The sequence below is a fragment of the Cimex lectularius genome, unplaced genomic scaffold, assembly GCF_000648675.2.
Source record: "Cimex lectularius strain Harlan isolate CLEC.00 unplaced genomic scaffold, Clec_2.1 scaffold58, whole genome shotgun sequence".
NCBI classification, from domain to species: Eukaryota; Metazoa; Arthropoda; class Insecta; order Hemiptera; family Cimicidae; genus Cimex; species Cimex lectularius.
This window is the reverse complement of record NW_019392696.1, coordinates 1,803,794-1,826,996: the sequence shown is the minus strand read 5'-3', so window position 1 is coordinate 1,826,996 and position 23,203 is coordinate 1,803,794. Positions and strand designations below refer to the sequence as shown.

Below are 23,203 nucleotides of genomic sequence, written 5' to 3'. Positions count from 1 at the left end.
TCACCGGCACTGGGACGTTCATCTCAACCATTTCGAATTCGCCTTAACAACGGCCGTCCATGAAGTTACAGGATATTCGCCCGCGTTTCTAAATTTTGGTCGAGAATTGAAAAGGAAAGGGAACGAAGCAGGCCTAGCAGAATTACATTCGGAGACTAAGGACCATGCGGAAAGGGTTGGGAGGCTGAAGAATCTGAACCACGTTTACCAAGATGTCCAACTCCGATTGGACAAGGCCTAAGAGAATAGCCGAAAGCGGCATAATCTGAGGCGGAGAGACATCATCAGACCTGGAAATTGGAGACATCATCTGGCGGAAGACGTTTGCGCTATCGGACGCAGCAAACTACAAAGCTGGGAAGCTGGCGCCATTGTTCCAGAAGTACTGGGTAAAACAAAAAAGGGCCGCTGGTGTGCCAATTGGAGGATTTAACCGGCAAAGATTTCGGTGATTGGCACATTAAAGACTTAAAACCCCATCCCTCGACCGACTGGGATACCTCCAGAGAACATTTCAGTCCCCACGCAGTGATAGGATACCTAGGTCAGGGAGTAAAAATAAATGTTAAAAAAAGGAGAATCTTTTTTTCCGAGGAAAGAGGGGGAAAAACACTTTCTATTTCTTAAAACAGACACACAAAAAAAACTAACTGTCTCCACACGTTGGACTTCGCCGGAGCGCCTCGTCTCGACGTCTGTCCTAGTTCCTGCCCGGATGCGTATCCTGTCCCCGGAGGGGAACGGCCGTTTCCCACACTGGAAAAAGAAAAGGATGTCCCTCGTTCCTCCGGTTTTCCTCCTTTTTTCCTCTTTTTCCTCTCGTCTTTCACCGCTCGCACGCCTAGCCTGCTTCCCTCTGCTTACCCACGTCTCCCCCACCAGCCGCCGTCGTGTTCGCCCGGCCTCCGCCCTCTCAGTTCCCGATCCAGGCGTCCAACCCTATTACTCGGCTTCCGTCATTCTCCCCTAGGTTGGCAACGGTCCCTGCCACGTTAGAGGTACCCCTTACAAAAAAAAAATGGAATTTTTCCGACTCCTAATCGAAAATGATATACTTTTCTAAAATTTTGACCGGAAGTCCCAAAATCGGGGAGGTGAACAGTCAGGGCGTAACAATGTGCATACAAATTATTTATTGCAGGATAACTTTTAATCGTTTATGCTTCCAAAAAATCATGGTGTCGTAATTTCCAATCCATCTGCTGAGGAGGTTCTTATTTGAGGCGAGTTTACAATGAAGATTTGTGGTTTGTGCTTTCACAGAAGTTAGTAAAGAAAAATATGAAAGGTGCACAGATTTACTTACTGTCATGTATGTACAGTCAAGCAGTTAATGTTAATAAAAGTTAAAAGTTAAGCAGTTAATGCGTTTGCTTTAATATAGTTTCAACTCTAAACTTTTCTGGGAGTCCCGAACTAACCTAATGACTTTAGGAAAACACGTGAGATCAGAAACACAACTAAGTGAACTAGAGTGTGTACTTAAGTTCGAACTTGAAAAATCGAGTGAGAAATAAAAACCCAAGCCCTGGACAAATTATCAGATATGTGGCAAGCCAAGAGATTTATAAATCTCCCACAAAGGAAACCTCTATCAGTAGGCAAGAGTTAAGAAAATTGTAGGCCTCTAGAACAGCTACTGCGCTCTTAAATTACCACCCAAAGAGGATGGGCAAAGAAGAGAAAGAAATATGCCTACTATGTCTGGAGGGACTAGAAACATTGGTGCATTTCCTTTGTGAATGCAAAGCATTAGCCCGGCTACCATACCGCCACTTCAGTAAGGCATATCTTCACCAAACTTGGTGCGCGAAGAGACTCAAAAAAGTGCTTAGTCTTATAAGAAAAAGTCTACTTTTCAATGTATGGCTATAATTTACAGGTGTTACACTATAGGTAAGTCGCAACCCCCACCCCTAAAAAAGTGTTGCTTCAACTTCAATGCTTCAAATTTGTTTGCTATACTTGAAATTCTATTATTTTCCATGCATAAATGTTGTTCAGGTGGTTGTCTTCTTGATCCTATTACTGTAGTCTCAAACAGACGCCAATGAATAAATTTACCTATCAAAAATGTCAAAGAAATGAAAAATTGTCCTAATATGCTTCTCTTTTCTCGTCAATATTTCCTTACACATTAAAATTCATGGTTGTATTTTATTTTATTTTTATTATTATTATTTTTTGTGGCCTTTTGATCTATGCATATTAGCCAGATGGTTTAATTTAAATTAGGTTTAACCATGTATCGTGTGCTACACTGACTTTTAATAATCAAGCACATCATTTTATATTTTTTTCCATCAAGCCAGATAGATTAAAAATAACTTTTAGATAAACTAAATTACATGAGAGTTAATTAGAGAGTTAATTGTTATGTACCTAGTGACAATTAGGATAGAAAATTCGCTTCGGTGATATTTTTCTCCGGCTTGCACTCGTGGAGTATTTCCTGGTGTATTTTATCAATTTTACATGTAACGGAATAAACCAAAGCAACAGTTTTCAATTATAAACCACATTCGATGGGATTTTAATGTCCCATATGCTTTTAAATGTTATTGACAGGTTTTAGTGTTTGCTCGCCAATCATTTGAAAAAGTCAATGATTTATTGGCGACCGAGTGAACCCCTACGTCCGATTACATTTGTTTAATTGAAAGAGATTAATTTAAAATAAAGTTTCGTTACTCATCCCAATAGAAATTTAATTTAAAAAAAGATCTCCAATTGTCTAAATTATCTAGATTTTTTTACTAGCTTTGAAAGTCACAATTTAAAATCAAATCCTCCAATCGTGTTAGAATTGTGTTTTCCAAAACTTTAAAAACTGCTTACAAAATAACATTATTTTTACATTTTTTTTTTCAATGTTTTGATATCGATTTTTGCCCTGCAGCGAGATTCAACATCGACCAGGTTCCGCTCACAGATTCGTTCAAACTGGGCACCTCGATCCTCGAGATGATGCTTAACGACTTGGTACTTCAAGTCTCCGGCACGGTCGTCATCTTCGACATGGGTGGCCTTTCTCTGATGATGCAGGCCAGGCTCATCACGCCCACAGTCGCCTGGCATCTAGCTTTAATCGTACAGGTATAAAAAACAGACTTTCAAAATAACTGAAACGTGTACGGAACTCTTTTATTCATTCTTATCAATATATCTGATAAATATAGGAAAATTGGTTTTATTTTGTTTAGGCTCAAATAAATCTTTGTTTAAAACAACTGATTAGATGTAGTGTGTTATATAAAAAAAATTGTTTGTGAAAATGCAATATGTATAATTTATTATTTTCAAATGTGTTTATATTTTGAGATTTTTTAAAAGGTCATCGTTGACATAACAGCAGAGAAAGGAAATATTTTCATTTGGATGACTGGCAGGTTCTATTTTATTTTTATATCGGATTGCAATTTGTATTTTTATTTTTTTGCCCTAGATGACAGACAGCTACAAACTAGATTCGACTAAACACGTCACCAGAAAGTGCAAGATGCGGTTCTGCATTTAACAAGCTTGATTCTGATTTCAGGACAAGATACCGATGCGGCTGAAAGCGATCCACATCATAAACCAACCGTTCTATTTCAACGCTGTGTACGCCCTTTTCAAGCCGTTGCTCAAAAAGAAGTTGAGAAAGAGAGTAAGCGTTTTTCATAAATAATAAATTATTAATTCCATCAGCCGAATACTTTAAAGGCTCCTTTACGTCAAAGGTATGACGGAACAGTTCATAAAACTGACGTAATGGATTTGTATGCTGCGTAGTAATGCTATTTTGGTATAAGAGGAAAACTTTTTTCCTTGCATTCCAAATTAATTTTCATTATTAATCTCCTAATTATGTTGAAATTTTACTTATTTAAACATTTTCCCTTGTAAATAGTGCGGTAAATGTTTTCCACGGCACGTGGTCGCAAACCCGAAACAGTATTAAAACAACATTCCTAATTACCATGCAGAACAATCATTGTGCTTGGCTGTACATCGATTTGAACAAATATTTGCGAATTGGGGTTCGAACGAAATCAGGTTTGGACATGCCCAAGAGTTATTGCACGTTATTCCAGGTTCCAGGTGGAATTTCTGCATTACAAAAATTCCTTCTTGATGTCATTTAAAATTGTACGTGGTTCCTGTATAAGTGTTACAACGTTAATTTTTTAAATCGAAACTTTCGCATCTTTGCTGGATTAAATACTTTACATTGAAAGGTTTAAAAGATGTGGGGATAGATTTAAAAAAGTTTTCAATTTGAAATAATCTGCGTTCGAGAAGATTATTTTTAATTAAAACATACAAAATTTTTGTAACGTTCCGCCCTGACATTGGATCATATAGTAATTGACGTTGTGATCACTATTATACATAATTTCACTAATTTCGTGGTCCGCTTGACCAATTAATACATTACAATTAATTAAGGATTTTAGTTTAGATGAAAAAAAGTTAATGGCACGAGCGGGATTCGAACACACGATCTTCGGCTAGATACGCCGCTGCTCTACCACTTGAGCTATCGTGACCTCGATCCACTCGGACATCAACTTCCTATCTAACCCCCACCTTATGAGTTGAAAAATGGCAAAAAGGAGGGAAAACTCATAAGGTGGGGTTGAGATAGGAAGTTGATGTCCGAGTGGATCGAGGTCACGATAGCTCAAGTGGTAGAGCAGCGGCGTATCTAGCCGAAGATCGTGGGTTCGAATCCCACTCGTGCCATTAACTTTTTTTCATCTCAACTAAAAACCTTAATTAATTATATATAATAATTCAGACACTAGTAAATATCTAATAATTAGTTTAAACCTCTTTAGACTTTCATACGCTTAAAACTGTTGAAAAAATTATGTTTTTTACTTTTTAAATAACTAAAATGTACTGAGAAGGAAGCGCTAGTACCTCAAAATACATATGAAAAAATATTTTTTTGGAACAAAATTCTTTAAAGCTTTCCAGGATTAATATGTTTTTCGACAAACTTTTCAAATCAATTCCCAAAGAATTTTTTCTTCGATGTGCACTCATGAATCTAAAAATCACTGCAAATCTTTCTGCCTTTATTAATTTTTTTTCTTTTTCTTATTGGATTTGTTTTCCTGTGGTTTATATAATTTTTAAGCAATTTCAAAGTCGTCTATCAAAACTCTTGGAAAACGTACTAACCAGAAGTCAAAATGCATACAAATAAAAACGTTGTTGAAATTAACTCCTTTAAATTTTGTTGCGATTAATACCTGTTGAGATAAACCGTCAGAAACGACCCATTTGTCACTAAAATTTCGGTTTTTACTCTTCTAAAACCATACCTGTGAAATAGACATTTACCAACTTATCCATTTAATCAAACGTCAACAAAATCATTCTTTAAAAATAGTGTTCATGTATGTTCTAACGTTTTTCTAAAAGATTTTTGCCACAATGCCCATTATTAATACAAAAACCACTGACAAATCAACCTGTCTTCGTTCATTTTAAGAATGAGAAGGAGGCTTTAATCTTTTTTTGCTTTGATAGATAAACAGTCACAAATAACCCATGTGTCCTAAAATTATGGTTTTTACTCTATCAAAATCATACTTGTAAACTAAGCGGTTACTAATAAGTGAAATAAACTGTACGAACTCAGTGTTAATATTATTAAAATCCACTAGTTTTCGTGGTCAGCTTGACCAATTAATATCTTTCAATTAATTAAGGTTTTTATTTGAGATAAAAACGTCAGTGTCACGAGTGGGATTCGAACCGACGACCTTCGGCTAGACACGCCGCTACACTTGAGCTATCGTGACTTCGATCCACTCGACTAGCCGAAGGTCGTAGGTTCGAATCCCGCTCGTGACACTGACTTTTTTATCTCAACTAAAATCCTTAATTAATTGAAAAAATTATTAAAATCTTTGAGAACTTATGCCGAAAGGGATCCTGAGAAGAAGTCATTGCCTGACTTTAAAGGCTTATAAATAAAATAGTCTGTACTGTTGTGGAAAGCTTACAAATCACCTGAATCGCATACACATTACATTTTATGGATGAATTAGATTTAGATGCAATTTCATTTTTTTGCAAATTTTCATTTGTTACTTTTTGAAAATGTTATTATCTCGGACATTTGCCATAATGTACTAAAAAGATTTCAAAGTCTGCCCGTGTGGGAACACCCTTTATAAAATTCCTTGGTTTCGAGGAAGCAAACCATAATTTGTAGTAAAATGAATGGCCTTTTACTCAGCGAAAATCTTAGTTGACGTTCACAAGTCAAGGTACAAACAAGATGAGGCACGTTGAACGTACCGTTTGCTACTGATCAAAAGAAGAGGCATTCTGGAGTGTCTTGTTATTGCTTTATGTTGCTTAATTGGGGAAGGGTTATAGCTATTTTTCAATTTATTATGATCAGGTGAGCAGTTCAAAGTGCAAAAACCCTTTAAACATTTCCTAATTGAGAAACCTCTAATTGAGTTGCTTTTATTTTATGTGTACACATTGTTTGTGGTTGAGGGATTTTATAAACAAATTACTTTTTCCCACGTGTAATGGTGCTTTTATAAAAACCACTCACTTTTAAATTTATAAGCAAATTTTTGCTCATTAACATCAACTCTGTGTTTGAACCGTTTGACAATACAGATTAAATATTGGCCGAATACTCTGAATTCTATTTTTTTCTAGTTTACTATAGCTTTTGAATCCCTAATTGTAGATGTTTACCGCACATGTTAACATGTGTACTTTTGTGTAAATCATTAGAAGTGAAACACTAACTGATCAAGGTTCACCTTTGAGGCTAGTGTAGTTTTAAACGAAAATTTCATCATATTTTCATGCAAAAAAGCTTTCAAAATAACATATTTATAAGAAATGTCAAATAAAAAATTTGTTTTTACAGATTTTTTTCCACGGCAACGATATGGAGTCCTTACACAAGCACATCGCCCCTGAGAACCTGCCAGAGGAGATGGGAGGCACGAGGCGCCCTTTTGGCATCTACCTCACCAGGTCGCTCCTCCATCTCAACGAGCACAAGTTCAAAGGTGACAAAAGGGAAATACAATGTCAAAATTAGCGTAAAACCAAGCCTGAAAAGCCAGCGAGAGCCCATCGAAGTTTTACCACCGCTGTTATAAGTATCATGAGCCAAGTTGGACAAAGAGGCCGATCTCAATCGGCCCTGATTAATTTACCGTCGTGAAACGTTCCATTCAGCCTTCTACGCCTCGCCTTTATTCTCAACACTTTGAAAGGCTAGGTTTTGTGTGGTCCTCTGTTATTAGGAGGGAGAGCAGACGAAGTTTCCCCATTTTGGTGTTATGGCCCTTTTGAAATTTTAAAATGCCCTTGCCCCCTGCATAGACTTTTCCTTTTAAAAAATTAAAAAAACATATTGACATGGGAGAATTCAGTCAACTCTCTTCATTACTAACGGGAAACATTTCACTACAGAGGAAAAGCGAAAAAAAAACATGTATACTTTTTTAAATCAATCATCATCATTATTAACACATAAAATCCTCAATACCGCCGGGCACAATTTCTCAATGTAACTTAATCGCTTCATTTTTTATTGATCTGAAAGGTCGTCGTATACTCAACGATACTTCAATATTTACGGATACACATCACCTAATAAACCGTTCAAAAATTGGGTATTAAGAGTAGAATTGAAAATATCGGGTTTCTTGTGAAAAGAATCGAATTTTTAAATTAGTGTGATCACGTTTGATATAGAATAGTAAGGAGGATCGATTATTTTTCGACGCTTTTTCGATTGTTGAATTTCGTTTTGATTTTTTGAATGTTGGAGCGTTAGGCCGAACCGTAGAGCAAACGTGTGGTGTTTAGTAACCGTTAGTCAATGATTATGGGGATATCGTGAGATGCGGTCTGGTGTGATGTAGGTTTAGAAAAACATTTCCTTTATCGTGCCACCGTTTCGGTCTTTATTTAGATCATCTTCAGGGCTCAAAGTGTTTGTTTTCTGAGTAGATGTGTCGTGTTGAGAGTGCCGGTGAGATATTGATGTTTCATGTTTATTTTTGAAAGGGTGGAGAAGGAAGTAGGGATAGAAAGGCATATAAAAACATTTTTATATGAAGTGTCGTCTTCTCTGAGGTGAAAGGAGCCGAAATTGGGAAAGAACGGGTAGTTCTGCCTGATTATCTTTTCAGGATTATATAGTCGGGGATAATTGGGAACAATATTTATAAATCCCAGGCACTGAAGATGATCTCGGTAAAGGTCGTAACGTTGACCCGATAAAGAAAATGTTTTTCTAAAACCTACGTCACACCAGACCGCATCTCACGATTTCCATATAATCATAGATCAAACGTTCATATGACTACATTGTTGTACAGTGATAGTTTTGATTATCGGCCACGTAATGTTAAAAACAGTTGGTAGCGTCTTTTTGGTTCAAATGTTTTGAGTCTAGTGTAGCTGGTTTCTAGTCAGTTTTTAGATCATGAAAACTCCCAATTGAAGTAAAATATAAACATGAGATGTTAAGAGGAGGTAGAGTAATTTATTCGCTGAAAGGTTCCACAACCAGCGGTTCGAGAAAATGTCACTATATCATCAGCAAAATTAGACATTACCGTACAGAGAAGAAGCTCATGTGTATATATGGTTTTCAAAAATAGAACTTAAATTTAAAATAATTATTTGAGGGATATAGGCAATAATTAGGAAAATAGAACAAATATCATGTTCGCCACAATCATGAAATGACTGACAAAAAGGGAGTTATTAGGAATTATCCTTAGTTGTAAGTGTTAGATGTATGCACCACAATCACGAGTAATCTGAATCACGTTGATGAAAAAACAACTTCAAATTGAATTATTTTGTGATCCAGATTCGTTAATTATCATTAGCTTAAATAACAATCATTGTGCTTAACCGTATCAAAGCTGCGAAATTAATTAAACTCAATTGAAACAGTTAGAAATAATCTTGGATCTCGGTATCGCCTGGATGAAAAATAATAGTTTGTAATAAATGTAAATTTGAAGGCCGATTCATTGCAAGTTGAGACAGAGTCGGTCTTCAAGGAAATTTGGAACAATCTATTACAAACTTAATTATGTCAATTCGTAGACATATTTAAGATAGTTTTGCCCTGATGATGACCTTAAAGTAGGTCGAAAGCTTGGCAGTAACAATTTAGTTTTTTTTATCCAGACTTCACCGAGACTCAGAAAAAGTAGTCGCTACATCTAATTTAAATAGAAAGAGTTACGACATTTAAACCGTTTAAAGAGGAAATTATCCAGGATTGTGGAGAAAAATAATTAGTAAACTGATAGGACTATTTATGTTTTAGCTGGACTAAGGGATTATTTTGTTTAGCTACAAACCCAAAGTCGTTGTGAAATTAGGTGTTTCTTCAGAGCAATCACATTATTCCCCTATTATTAACTAGACATTTTTTTCCAATTTTACTAATGAAACTTGTTATCTATCAAACAGCGATAACAATGTTATGCAGAGATTTTGTTTGCCGGATTAGCAAAACTTGTCTATTATTTTCAAATTTAAACTTTCGAGGTTCGAGCTGATCCTCTCTGTCCACGGCAGAATAAAAATCCATGGATTATACAACAGCAACACATGTTTTTGCACTGATGGACAAATAATTAACGCAACTTTTTAAACTGATTTTTTAAAAACTGGCGATTTTTCGAAAAGTGTCGGAAATCATAGGATTGATTTTATGATTTATTTTAATAATGCCACCCTAGAAAAAACTGAAATTAAAAATCTTACTTAATTATTTTGCATTGTAGAAGTGTTGTTGAAGGAGTTATTCACCATTCATCAGTCATTCATGTCAATGACAAATTGATAAAACATTGTTACCATTGTTTGACAAGAAAAGAAGATAAAAAAGAATAAATTACATATAGACTTTTCTAATACTCTTATCAAGAATACTGACGTGGTTAGAAAAATTGACATACAATAATTGTTGTTTTTCAGTTTTATATCTAAAAGTAATTCGTAGTTATTTTTTGATTAGGAGATAAAAACTTATTTTTACTAAATATACAGGTAATCAGATTAATAAGTTTTCCATATTAAACCTTATTGAATAAACACATTAGAGTTTGGTTTAAATTGAAAGAGTTGTGAATAAAACAATGAAAATTTTGAACTTTCCCGAATGTTTGTCGAATTCGTATCCCACGCTGATTTCCCGTATATCGTTTTGAAAACAATTATTCAATTTTACTCTCAATATTTGTTTGAAATTTCTTTAATGAATTATTGAAAATTTGTTATGGTAGAAAGTTTCGCGAATACTTCAACGCTTGGTGCGTTTTATCGAACTCGGGGATTGGAATTATCTCGATTTAATTAATATCAGCCACAAACATAATAATTTTGTTGGAGAATGATGAAAGAACTATGCGAGGAGACGAACATCTCTTGTAAAAAAAACAACTCTTTACAATTTTGTGGTACCTAGCTTACTAGATACCTTTTAGCTTGGTCGTTTCAGATCTGTCTGGTGAGCACGACTGAAATAAAAACCCAGTTAGAAAAATGACCAAAATGATTGGAAAATTTCAAAGCTAACGGGTCATGCCCCCATATCTCACGATAAAATTTTACAATTCTACAAGATCCTGTGACTAAGGAACGGAATCAGTTGTCAACTTTTAAAGAAACGTGTGGTGAGTAGTGACCATTAGTCGATGATTATTCAGAAATCGTGAGATGCGGTCTGGTGTGATGTAGGTTTCAGAAAAACATTTTCTTTATCGTGCCCTGAAAACCCAGGCCCTGAAGATGATCTCAATAAAGATCAAAACGTTGGCACGATAAAGAAAATGTTTTTCTGAAACCTACATCACACCCGACCGCATCTCACGATTTCTGAATAATTTTTAAAGAAACTTTGTTTATCACAATCGAATTTAAAACTACCCTTGCACAAGTTGCACAAAGAAAAAACCCACGAGCTTCCTTCACAGCTAATGAGACGTTGCCTGAAAAAAATGGTATTTACTCAGATTAAATCAATGTTATGTTCAAAGAATAGTTACATTTGAATATTTGATACATAATGTGATGAATTAGAAAAAAGTCAACTAGATCAGGCTACATTGTACGACACAAAAAAGCAGCAAAGTTGTTAGAATCTACCGTAGTCTTATTTAAGTCGTAACAATACAACTTTAGACTGAGAAATTCTTTCCAGCAATAACACATTTGTTTATGAGGAATAATAACGTTATGTTAGAAAACGTAAAAAGTGTAGTAAATCGCTTTTTTAAACTAAAAATATGTTTTCAATGTTATTTTATTTATTGCCACCTGTGCAAAATAAATACAGTGAGCGAGTAGTATAGAATATACACATACAATATACAATATAAACATACGTATACAAAATAAATACATTATATACAAATTTGACAGTTCTGACACGGAAGACGTGGGGAGAGAAACAACCAGTGCCGGAACTCTCTTTAATTTAGTCGGAAGAGTTAAGATCACGAGATCATCGTAGTTTTAGACAACATGGGAAGGTTATAAGGATGGGACTTTGAGGAAAGCGTTTGGGCTAGTGGATTAGGGTGAAGGGATAAAGTAGAAATTGAGGAAGCGTGTTCGCATGAGAGCCTTCCCGAATATAGTTTTACGATCACTGGGACTCATTTGATAGGTGACGTAGAAGGTAGGGTTGAGGATACGTCGGAGAACTTTGGATTGAAAAGATGGATGTTAGAGGATTTGGCCGAGCCCCACAGGTCGAATGCGGAACTCCAAAACAGTCTCATGAGTTTTTTGTAAGCGATTGTTTAGAATGTGTTGTGGTAGTATGTTTTGTGTTGATTTTGATCCCAGTAGGTGTCTGAGTAGTCCACGTATTTTTTCTTTTTTCAAACTATCTATTTTAAGCTCGAGATAGCGGATTTTGTTGGATGGAGGTAATATATTGTTGACTATGTGCACTGGTCGGCATGTGGCATTTGACCATATAGTTAGTTACTTGTTGGATTTTTCCCGTTCAACCTGTCCAACAACGAGTGCACGGTAGTGAGTTTCAGATATTGTTTAATTGCTTCTGTGGCTAGGACAGAATTAGAGTGTGTAGATAAGATTCCGCATAGGATCTGAGTTTTTATTTGGATGTGTAGGTATATATACTTCCTTGTGACCTCTATGTCTTTAAACCATCGATCCGAGAGGAAGGACTTCAGGATGAGATAGTAAGTGCGAAGGAAGATACGCCTTAGTTGGTAAAGGAAGCTGGATCGAAGCTGGATTCGACTCGGTCGAATGCTTCCGTAACGTCCAGAAATACGGTGGAACAATATTGTTTGTAATTAATTAAGGTTTTTAGTTGAGATGAAAAAAAGTTAATGGCAAGAGAGGGATTCGAACCCCACGACCTTCGGCTAGATACGCCGCTGCTCTACCACGTGAGCTCGTGGTCAAAAAACTTTTTTTCATCTCAACTAAAAACCTTAATTAATTGTAATGTTTAATTGGTCAAGCGGAGCCCGAAATTAGTGAATTTAATGAATTAACTGAAGTACACTTCACTGAAGCTCTCCGTCGCCATTTCAATTGTCGTCGAGAATCCAAACTGATTACACGACATTTGAAAAATGGCAAAAAGGAGGGAAAACACATAAGGTGGGGTTGAGATGGGGAGTTGATGTCCGAGTGGATCGAGGTGACGATAGCTCAGGTGGTAGAGCAGCGGCGTATCTAGCCGAAGGTCGTGGGTTCGAATCCCTCTCGTGCCATTAACTTTTTTTCATCTCAACTAAAAACCTTAATTAATTGTAATGTTTAATTGGTCAAGCGGACCACGAAATTAGTGAAAATATTGTTTGTGTTCTAGAATGAAGGCTATCGTGTTGACTACTTTGAAGCTCTGCTGGAGAACGAAGGGATCGGAATCCAAATTGGTGGTTGAAACCCGGAAAAGGCCAACGGGAAAAAAAATATTTTTAGGTCTTTATTTAGACAAGAAGTAATCTTGGAATCTTCATATAAATAATATGCTATTGAAGGACTTTACAAAAGCTTAGAAGTTTCTGTTCGAATAAATTGGGTGCGCAGAATCTTCTATTCGTACGAATTTCTAAAAATCATCGATTAGACCAATAACTGATTTAGGATCAATTTGTTATGGACAGGCTGAAGAAAATTGAAACTCTCCGAAATGTTTGTTTACGACGCATCCTGAGAGGATTGCCTAGAACTGGATGCCTGTCTGCAGAAGCATGCGAAGCTCCTTTATAACTTCACCTTATATTATTCTTTAATTAAACTCTACAGCATATTCAGGAAGTTAGTTACCGTTACTGAGAAGGTTCAGTCGTATGTTTTCTATCAAAAAAGTATTTTCCCACTCTGGTATCGCCATACCTTCAATCAATTCTCTAAATATTTTGTATGTACATTCTTCATAAAGCTCAATTGATCCGCGGTATTGTTTGCGTTACAGCGCTGCAGGTAGTGAAATAAAACTTTCGTACTACTCATACTACTCAAAGTTTACGCCAAATATAGCAGAAGAGGAATTTCTCGCAGATGTGAGTGAATTTTTCCCGGATAATGTGCTAATTTTACCGATGAAAACAGATTGAGCCTTTTATGATACCAAATATAAATATAGCGAACAATATTCCTACACTACTTCTATTTTCACATTAGAGTTTACACCAATAGATAGGGTTCTAAACTATATCTACTCAAAGATTGAAAAAAATCTGCATTTTAACAAATTGAACAAATTAACAATTTTTTATATTAATTCTAATTATATCATGTTGGATAATTATAACTGGATATACGATCTCAAAATTATTGGTAAAATCATTGCTCTATGTTGAGCCAAAGGTCATGCTGGTAGTCAACATAAGAAAATCGTGGATAAGTTGTCTCAGGGAGCTCAGTTGCCAGATATTTGGTGAAATATTAAATTTTTTTAAAGAACATTATTTTTACTTTTGACCAAAAATCAGTAAATACAAAAATGTGTGTCTAATTTTGGTGTGAAATTGGCCCCATTTAAATTAGATAAATCTTTCAATGAGCACATTTTTGCTAATACGTAAGAGAATATTTTCTTCATTAAACTGGTCGCTAAATCATCAAATATTAGGCAATAGCGTTAGTTAATTTTTAATGGAACAATGTATAAGTCAATTATTTTCTTCACTCATCAGTTATTTGTTCCCTTATTTTTTTTTAATAACTGAACGAATGGTGTTTTGTTTTGAACGCGATAAAGTTTCAACTCATTAACAAATGATGACAACCTAACAATAGTTTTCCAGGTTTTCCTTCTTCATATTTTTTCCGTGTTCGAATTGCTTTGCATTGACCGAAACGGATCGGATTCCGAAAGAGTTTTATCCCTTGAATATATCGGGTAAGGTAGCACGTCTGAGCCCGAAGTGTATTGGAATTGTCATACAAAATCCACTCTTCATCCCCCGTCGCTAATCTCGAAAGAAATGGATCTTTTTCTCGACGGTTTGGAAGGGAATAAAATATAAAGACCCGCTGTCTCTTAAATTCCTGGTGATTTCGAAACGGCTGGTATACTAACTGTAAATAAAAATGTCCACTTGCTTGTGATATGGCTTTTTTTACATTTCCTTTTATCTGTCAAGTAGTAAAATGATGACAAATAATATCCTATGTAAATTTATCAATTTTGCAACAAATCTTTCCATACCACATTTATTATTACATTTTCCTTGGTTCTCGCATTATTTCATCCATTTAAAGATATCAACCTTGTAATAACATATTTCTTTATTATTTTAATTACAATAAATCGTGTGTTTCAGAATGGGAAACCAAAGGATTGAAGATGTAACCAGCTAAACGTCAAAACGTATGATATAATATTGTATATAATACAAAGCTCATGAATTTTTATAAATATATTTTGTAAGGTGACCAATTTGCTAGAAATATGGAGTAATTGGATTTTTTGTAACAATATTGATAATATTATTGTGATTTTTGGAAATCATGCAATATTTAAATCTTTGTGATCACAAATTCGTATACTAGTAGAGTTCTATCAAAATTATATTTTAAGAATTTTTGTTATTATTTTTTTAAATAAATAATCGTCTGCTTATTACTGTTATTTGCTTTATACACCCATTTTATTTAATCGAATTTTCCACCCAACGAAATAATATTAATTGTTTCTCTTATTTTACAATATATACGTTAATTAAAATGTATCACTCAAAATAAACAAAAGCCTAGAGAGTAAATTATTTTAATGAATTAGATTACAATTAAATTTACTTGGTCAAAAATAACACAATTAAATCATAAGAAAATTCAATAGGTAAATAAAACAATATATAACCTGTTTGTGTTCATAACGAATTTATTATTCATAAATATTTCTTAACATAAAAATTGTAAACGAGAGGCAAATGTTTAAAAATCATTTTAGCGTATTTTTTCATTTTTTTTTTTAATTTGTGTGAATTTGTACATACATAGGAATTATACGAATTAAAATGTATGTTGAGACCTTGCATAAAAAGCATGTAAAAAACAATATGAATTATTACTGTACCAATCCACATAGTACAAAGAAAACCCTTCAAAAAGAAAAGAAAATATTTCCCGAATAAAATCTGCTAAAAACGTGTCATTGAAGCACGTGAGTGGCTTTCCTTAGGAACTTTAACAACTTTTATATCCCTTCATTCCAGGTCCAGATGGAATTGTTTTCTACAGGATAACGCCTCTAGCCATAAGCCCAAAACTGGAAAAACCTTATTGGCTGAAACGAGCATCATCCCTACGCTATTATCATGGCTGTGAGAAGACATAAAAATAACAGTCGGATGAAGAAATCTCGTCCTAAAATACTTCAATTATGACATCATTCCATAAACCTAGAAACGTTTTTTTTGTCTTTGAGTGTATATTAATGTTTTCCAAATAATTTAACATGTTTGTACCTCTTGGCATAGCAATGAATTTTATTAATTACTTATTTAGCAACTAACGGGGAATGTTATGTGAATTCTGGAATGATAAGGTACAAGGTAGAACGGAATAGGTTTTACATAAATGAAAATAATTTCGGTTAAGCAGTATAAAAATTATTTATAAAATTTTGTGAAAAAAACTATGTTAAATATAACTATAACGTCATCTCGCAACGCATCCCAATTTATCTGAGATTTTTCTTGAAGAAAAAAAAAGAAAGAAAATTATTTGTATTCAAATAAAAAATGTTCTTATAATATACTTTGTCACTACATAGCCAGGCTGTTGAATGTGAAAATCAGTAATTTTTTTAACCTAAACGACAATTTTTTTATGTATTTCATACTCTTATTTTTTAAACCTTTTTCGTGAGATATTGAGATGTATCAGATTGCTCTTTTTAATTACCAAAATTCATGCTCCCTGTTCGCAATTTCGTCAATTTAATTTGTTTTAATTTTGTCACTTTAATATGCGTTAATTTAAAAAAAGTATTAAAATATTATTACTCGTGATACTTAGAAAATAGACGTGGTTGTAAAAACGTTGGAAAACAACTTACTGTGAGTAGGAACTATCTTTTTTAAAAAAAGGATTGAACACCGCCCTCACGCCATCATTCATCATTCCTATCACCAATGGAATGTCTTGGTCTTTGTGAATGGTTTCGTTAATGACATAGAAGGTACGACTGGACGATGTTGATTGAACGAATTGGATTGTTGAATGTTGAATTGCTTGGCTCCATATCCTTGCCTATACTTACTTCGGATTTGGGCCCCATGTAGGATGTCTGAGTTATCCTTATATTAGATTTCGGTTTCAGGTTAATTATTGTCTTTTTGTTTGTTGTGTGTTTTCCATTTCTTGTAAATCTGCTGTGCAAGTAGAACGCAATGTAGCGGATTTAGTTGGATGGAGAGATAGCCTGATTTTATTTGTGCACTGGTGGGCAGGAGGTTCTAAGTGTGAACACCACGTGCCGGCTCTTTCGTTCGTTTAACTTGATGTACCATCGAATGCCGAGGAATGCACCAATCGGAAATGAGATCTAGGTGATTACGTTAAAAAGCTGCTAGGATAGGGTCGTCAGAATGTGAGGCGAGGATTGCAGTATGTGCGCGAAGTTTGTGATTGTGGCTGGATAGGTATTTCAACAGTGTAAACTGAGTAGAAGATTCGTCTTTGGATACTGCTTTGGAAAACGCCAGCCTTGGGCTTGAAGTCTGAAAATAAAAAGCCAATTCTCACCTTGAACCATCGATCGTAGAGGAAGGACGAAGGTTACTTTTTAATTGGAAAAAAAAGACCTTGGCGACATTAACTTATACTGCGCACCCACATAAAAAAGTGACATAAGTCGAAAAATGCTTAACGGTGGATTAACATCATGTGTTACTTTTGAATTGGCTGGAACGTAATGTCTCCATTCAGGAAAAGTGCCATATCTTAGTCTAGCTTTGTAGCATCGGTGTGAGTATTCAACAGGAAAAGTTCACATTTCGAATTACGTCAGTTTTTTCTTGTTTGGTGAAAGATTTTATGCTGTACCATGGTCAGATTTTTGCATTGTGCAAACAATTGATAAATCAATTGTACAAATATGTTTTTCGTAATGTGACATTAATATAGGCCCAGATGATGAGTTAAAATAGGTAGAATGCTTGGCAGTAATAACTGAATTTTATTTTTTTCTCCAAGACCATAGCTTAATCTAGAGTGTTCGGTAATTAGTTTAGTTTCATTGCTTTTATTTTAATAACATTCTTAATTATAATATTGTTTTTCACAATTTTTAACTAAGTTGCCTTTTAACTTTTACATTATTTTATAGTTTCAAGGTTTTTTTTAATTCCCTAATTTCGTGGTCCGCTTGACCCATTAATATATTACAATTAATTAAGGTTTTTAGTTGAGATACAAAAGGAAAATAGTTGTTGATAAATGGCAAAAAGGAGGGAAAATTCAAAAGGTGTGGTTGACATGGGAAGTTAGTGTCCGAGTGGATCGAGGTCACGATAGCTCAAGTGGTAGAGCAGCGGCGAATCTAGCCGAAGATCGTGGGTTCGAGTCCCGCTCGTGCCATTGACTTTTTTATCTTAATTAAAAATCTTAATTAATTGTTTTTTTTATGTTTTACTTAGAATATTTTTAATAATCAAAAAAACTTTTATTTTCATAGTTGATTTTATATTTTAATAACTAATTAGCCCTGGCTCCAGGAGGAAAGCACATGTGTGTCAAAAATAATCTTAGTCAAACTTACTACATGGATATACATACTCGTTTGTTAGGTTTGTATGTTGCCTGTTACTGTCAAAGATAATAATACCCTAACAGTCATTCAAAAGCATTTATTATCGTTAGAGCAAACGACCTAACTAAAAATACCGAGAGCCAATTTATGCAATAAAAGTGACTACTCAAAAAGTGTTAGTTTTTAGCGGCAGTACAGCTGTAGTTTTAAAGCCTTTGTCTTTTCCCTTAAGTCTTGATCAAATGAATGACAATATGGATCAAGACAAGTTTTATAGGCAGTAACTATAATGGCGAGTACTTAACACATAAGCAAAAAAAAAGTAAACTTCCATATATCTCTCCGTAAAATTTTCTTTTTTTTTTTAGTTGTGTAATTTTTCTTGTCGATGTGCGACATTTTCACATCTGTGCATTCTAAGTGAATACAGTATTACGTATAATGTTTGGTTTTAGTTTTTCTACTAATTTTAATGTTACAAATTGTTTTTATAACCAACCAAATTTTCCAGAAAATATAAATGTCAAAAATGGTGCCTATGTTCGGTGGCCGGTGGTAAAAGGGGTGGGCGCGTCATAGAAATTAGAATATATATCCGCCTACGTTCATAGGTGAATACAGTAGGTCTCAAAATGTTCACTTTAGTTTTTCTACTAACTTGAATCTTACAAAATTCACCAAGCAATATTTCAAACCAAACTGTGAAATTATTTCAAAAATCTTACTATCAATCTATCCACTATTAAACTGTAAGTAAACAAATTTATATTAATACATATGTACCATTTTTCTAGTAATTTGCTCTATTTTTATGTCTGTTATTCACATATAGAATGGATCATTATAACGTTTTTTTCTATTTTATACACAATTACGTAGAAAATATTTTATATTATGTTATGGGATTTTTTTAAGATTTATAATATTTTATGAAACTGAAAACAGTGTAAAGGTTTACTTGATCTGCTAGCAGACAAAGAAAATATAGAAGTTACTGTAGATTTGAAAAAAAAATAGCTAAACATTATTGTTCAAGTCGCCATAATTGAATTTTTCTTAACAATGTTTCTTTTAATATTTTATTTACCTCCTAAAACATATTTGTTATTTATTTTTAGCTCATTTCATCTCGGCTTTCTCGGAGCTTTTGATGTGTTCCAGAAGACTTGTTTGCGAGACCAGTTCCTAATTTTAACGAGAGATCGAAATGGGAAAACAAAAGGCTTCTTGCGGCCTGATTAAATTTCAAGTGGATTTATAATTATACATTCTGCCTCCGCAAATTATCAACTTCTGCCACTCATTTGCTCGGAACGAATTAACGTCATGAAAGCGGGTACGCGCTTAAATAATATCAAGACACCGGGGCAAATTGTTAAAGATATTTTTACTAGAAATTTCAATGTTGTTAGTTGTTAATGACAAATAATTTTTATATATTTTTTTGTCTTGTGACAAAACGTGTAAAAACCACCTAAAAATTGTTTTTGTTGTGAAACTATTTTAAACGTCTGTAAAATATGATAATATTTTATCATTTCTACGATTTGTGACAGCTTATCCAATTGGCATAGAAATGTTCATCTATGCTGGCTCTAGTAAACAATTTTATTCTTTTTTTACTGGTTATTGATTTACATAAGCTGAATTAGCACATGCACGTACAATTGCACACACATGCACAGAGTTGAGCCTATCACTTCTGGTAGTCAACTCGCAATGCTAGCTTTTGTAATTTCCAATAAATTACCGGCAGTCCTCTAGAATCACCCACTCAGGATGTTGGCAGTCCGGGGTCAGATCTCGATTTGTCCATCCAACTACCGGGCATGGTCTCCAGAGGTTCTCAATAGCTAGGTTATTTCCTAGGGTAGTTCCTAAACTAAAACCCATTCACACTCTCATTCACTCATTCCTATTGGCATGGTGGTCCTAGTGGCATATTGGGTGGTCGAGTACTCGACATTCCTCCATCTCTCTTTATCCAGTTTATATAACCTAATTGAGGGTCGTTGGGATACTGTATATTCCGCAATTAAACATTCGCGCTAATAAATAAGTTCATTCCCAAGACAAGCTAGAGAAACAAAATTATCATTACTATATATTACAATTAATTAGGGTTTTTACCATTTGAACAGGTGGGGTTGAGATAGGAAGTTGGTGTCCCAGTGGATCGAGGTCACGATAGCTCAAGTGGTAGAGCAGCGGCGTATCTAGCCGAAGATCGTGGGTTCGAATCCCGCTCGTGCCATTGACTTTTTTAACTCAACCAAAAAAACTTAATTAATTGTAATATATTAATTGGTCAAGCGGACCACGAAATTAGTGAATTTAATGATTTAAAATGAAGTATACTTCACTAAAGCTCTCCGTGGCCATTTCATTTGTCGTCGAGAATCCAACCCGATTACAGGACATTTGAAAAATGGCCACAAGGAGGGAAAACTCAAAAGGTGGGGGTTTTGATGGGAGGTTAGTGTCCGAGTGGATCGAGGTCACGATAGCTCAAGTGGTAGAGCAGCGGCGTATCTAGCCGCAGATCGTGTGTTCGAATCCCGCTCGTGCCGTTGACTTTTTTATCTCAACTAAAAACCTTAATTAATTGTAATATATTAATTGGTCAAGTGGACCACGAAATTAGGGAATTACTATATATAATAAAGCAACTGGAACAGGGGACCCAATACTCGCTGCCCTCCTCAAGCACAATTCTTATATCGGGTGGCATTCTTAAAGGATTGCTAAATGGAGCCAAGCACTCTTCAATTAGGTGGGACATCGAGTAACCTTTCTCGAATACATCGCGTAATATGGAACAAAAATTTGCGTCCTTGTGTCAACCTCGCATAGCTTATCCTCAATCGTATGAGGATGATCCTTTCTTCTACGAGTCAAATCCTCTGAGTGCCACTTATGAACAGTGTTTTTAATACTTGAGAAGTTCTCTGCCGATCCATCCCACTGATGATGCCTCATATTTTAGTCACAATTTTTATTGCATTTATTTGCGGCAGAGGGAGGATCAAAGTAATTTTCATTGTCGCAATAAAAGGTACATTTTCTGTTTAGTCTTGTGGTTTGTTTCTTACCCCTATAATAAATATATAAATAAATTTAAGTATTAAAATATTACATGTTCACCTATTCAATTAGCTGATGTCAATGCTTCAAGTATTAGGTGGATGATATTGAATGGAGTCAAATAAAAACGAAAAAAGAACTATAACAATAATAATAAAAGTTAATTTATCTGGATTTGTATTTTATTACGAATATAAAAGAAAATATCCGTACGATTTGTAATATGTTGATTATCGCGAGATTTCAAGAACTGTGTTTCATTTTTCATTTTTACATCAATTTTTTATATTTAAAATTGACAACCAATCTGTCGAGTATTATGGCTGAAAATACAGTTTTTGAGATGTATTTCCGTTCATTGAACCACGTTCTGGCGGCTGTGAGTGAAACATACCAGTTTCTGCAGATCCCGGCAGAGTGTACAACGTGGTCTAAAATGTGTGGAACCATCTAAAACTCAAATTGTCGTAATATGCATAAAATAGTACTAACTATTTTCATGACATTAACTAGATATAACTATTTTTGGTCTGTATGGTATCATTTTTACTTATATATTTATAAATATCGTTTATCGGTGTATTCATTGGATTAAGTCCGAGCTTTTTATTGTTCTAGTCGGTCTTTTTGATCTTCGGTCCTTTTCCTTGTTCCTTGTTAATTTGTGGAATGTTTTAAATGGTGCAAAAGATGTTTATAAGGTACTATTAATTTGTATTTATTTAGAAATCGTGAGATGCGGTCTGGTGTGATGTAGGTTTCAGAAAAACATTTTCTTTATCGTGCCAACGTTTCGATCTTTATTGAGATCATCTTCAGGGCTCAATAAAGATCGAAACGTTGGCACGATAAAGAAAATATTTTTCTGAAACCTACATCACACCAGACCGCATCTCACGATTTCTAAATAAATATTTATTAACGGTCACTAATTACCATACATTAATTTGTAAATTTATGAGATTTTAGTGTTGAATGTGTTATAATTATACATTTCCACGTTTTCGTGTAAGTTCATTTTTCGTCCTTTTTGTACATTATGTAGTTATGTAGTAGTTTCATACTTGTTTGTATTGTCGCTGGTTCGTGTTTCTTTTCTTTTAGGTGAGACGCGTACTTTCATTTTTTGTCGTTGTCCCTAAACGATTTGATATGTTCCTTGTATTGCTGTGTATATTCCTTTTTTTCTTATTTTTTATGGTGGAACGGTCTTGTCAATGTTTTGTCATCGCAATTTTCCTTCTGTGTTTATGATCTTTGGTGCTGCTGTTATGCCTAATTTATTGAATAATTTAGCTGGTCTGTACGTTTCTTTACCAATGTATGAGAACGTGGTTCATTTAGAGTCTATTTTTGTGTGCAAATTTCATTTATTTTTTTATTAATTGTATTTGGTTTGAAGCCGTTATTATGGTCCAATGGTTGTTTTTGTTGTTAGTGGAATTTATTTTACTTTGTCTGTCATGGATTTCAATGCTGGCATTTGGTGACTGTGTATGTTCTTTGAGTCGGTTTGTATGATGTCAGTTACTGTCGATTGTTTGTATATGTCAAATTGTAGTTTGTCGTCTTTTTTTGTGATCGTTAAATCTAAGAAATTTATACTGTTATTTGTTCCTATTTCTGCAGTGAATTGTATGTTTTTGTGTAATGATTTCAGGTCTGTCAGTATGTTGTTTATGATGCTTTTGCTTATACACTTAAAATACTTAAATATAAATAAAATCCAATTAATTAGTTAATTTTGAAAAACCCAAGGACTGATAGGCCGTTCGAATCCGATCTAGATAGCATTGTGACTCTCAGCACTTCCGGCCGCTTCAGGCCAGTTTTGCTATACCAGTTTTAAAAACA

General features: G+C 34.5%; 1 protein-coding gene across 1 annotated transcript in view; it reads left to right on the top strand.

The window, feature by feature from the left end:
- The window catches only part of LOC106670675 (clavesin-2-like), a 127,427-nt gene extending 112,297 nt beyond the window's left edge, over positions 1-15,130 (top strand). Inside the window, exons 5-8 of the mRNA XM_024226034.1 lie at positions 2,900-3,096; positions 3,539-3,649; positions 6,896-7,040; positions 14,832-15,130. Coding sequence (XP_024081802.1) covers positions 2,900-3,096; positions 3,539-3,649; positions 6,896-7,040; positions 14,832-14,860 — 482 coding nt within the window. The 3' untranslated portion in view covers positions 14,861-15,130. The remainder of the gene's footprint in view (positions 1-2,899; positions 3,097-3,538; positions 3,650-6,895; positions 7,041-14,831) is intronic.
- The last annotated feature ends 8,073 nt before the right edge of the window (positions 15,131-23,203 follow it).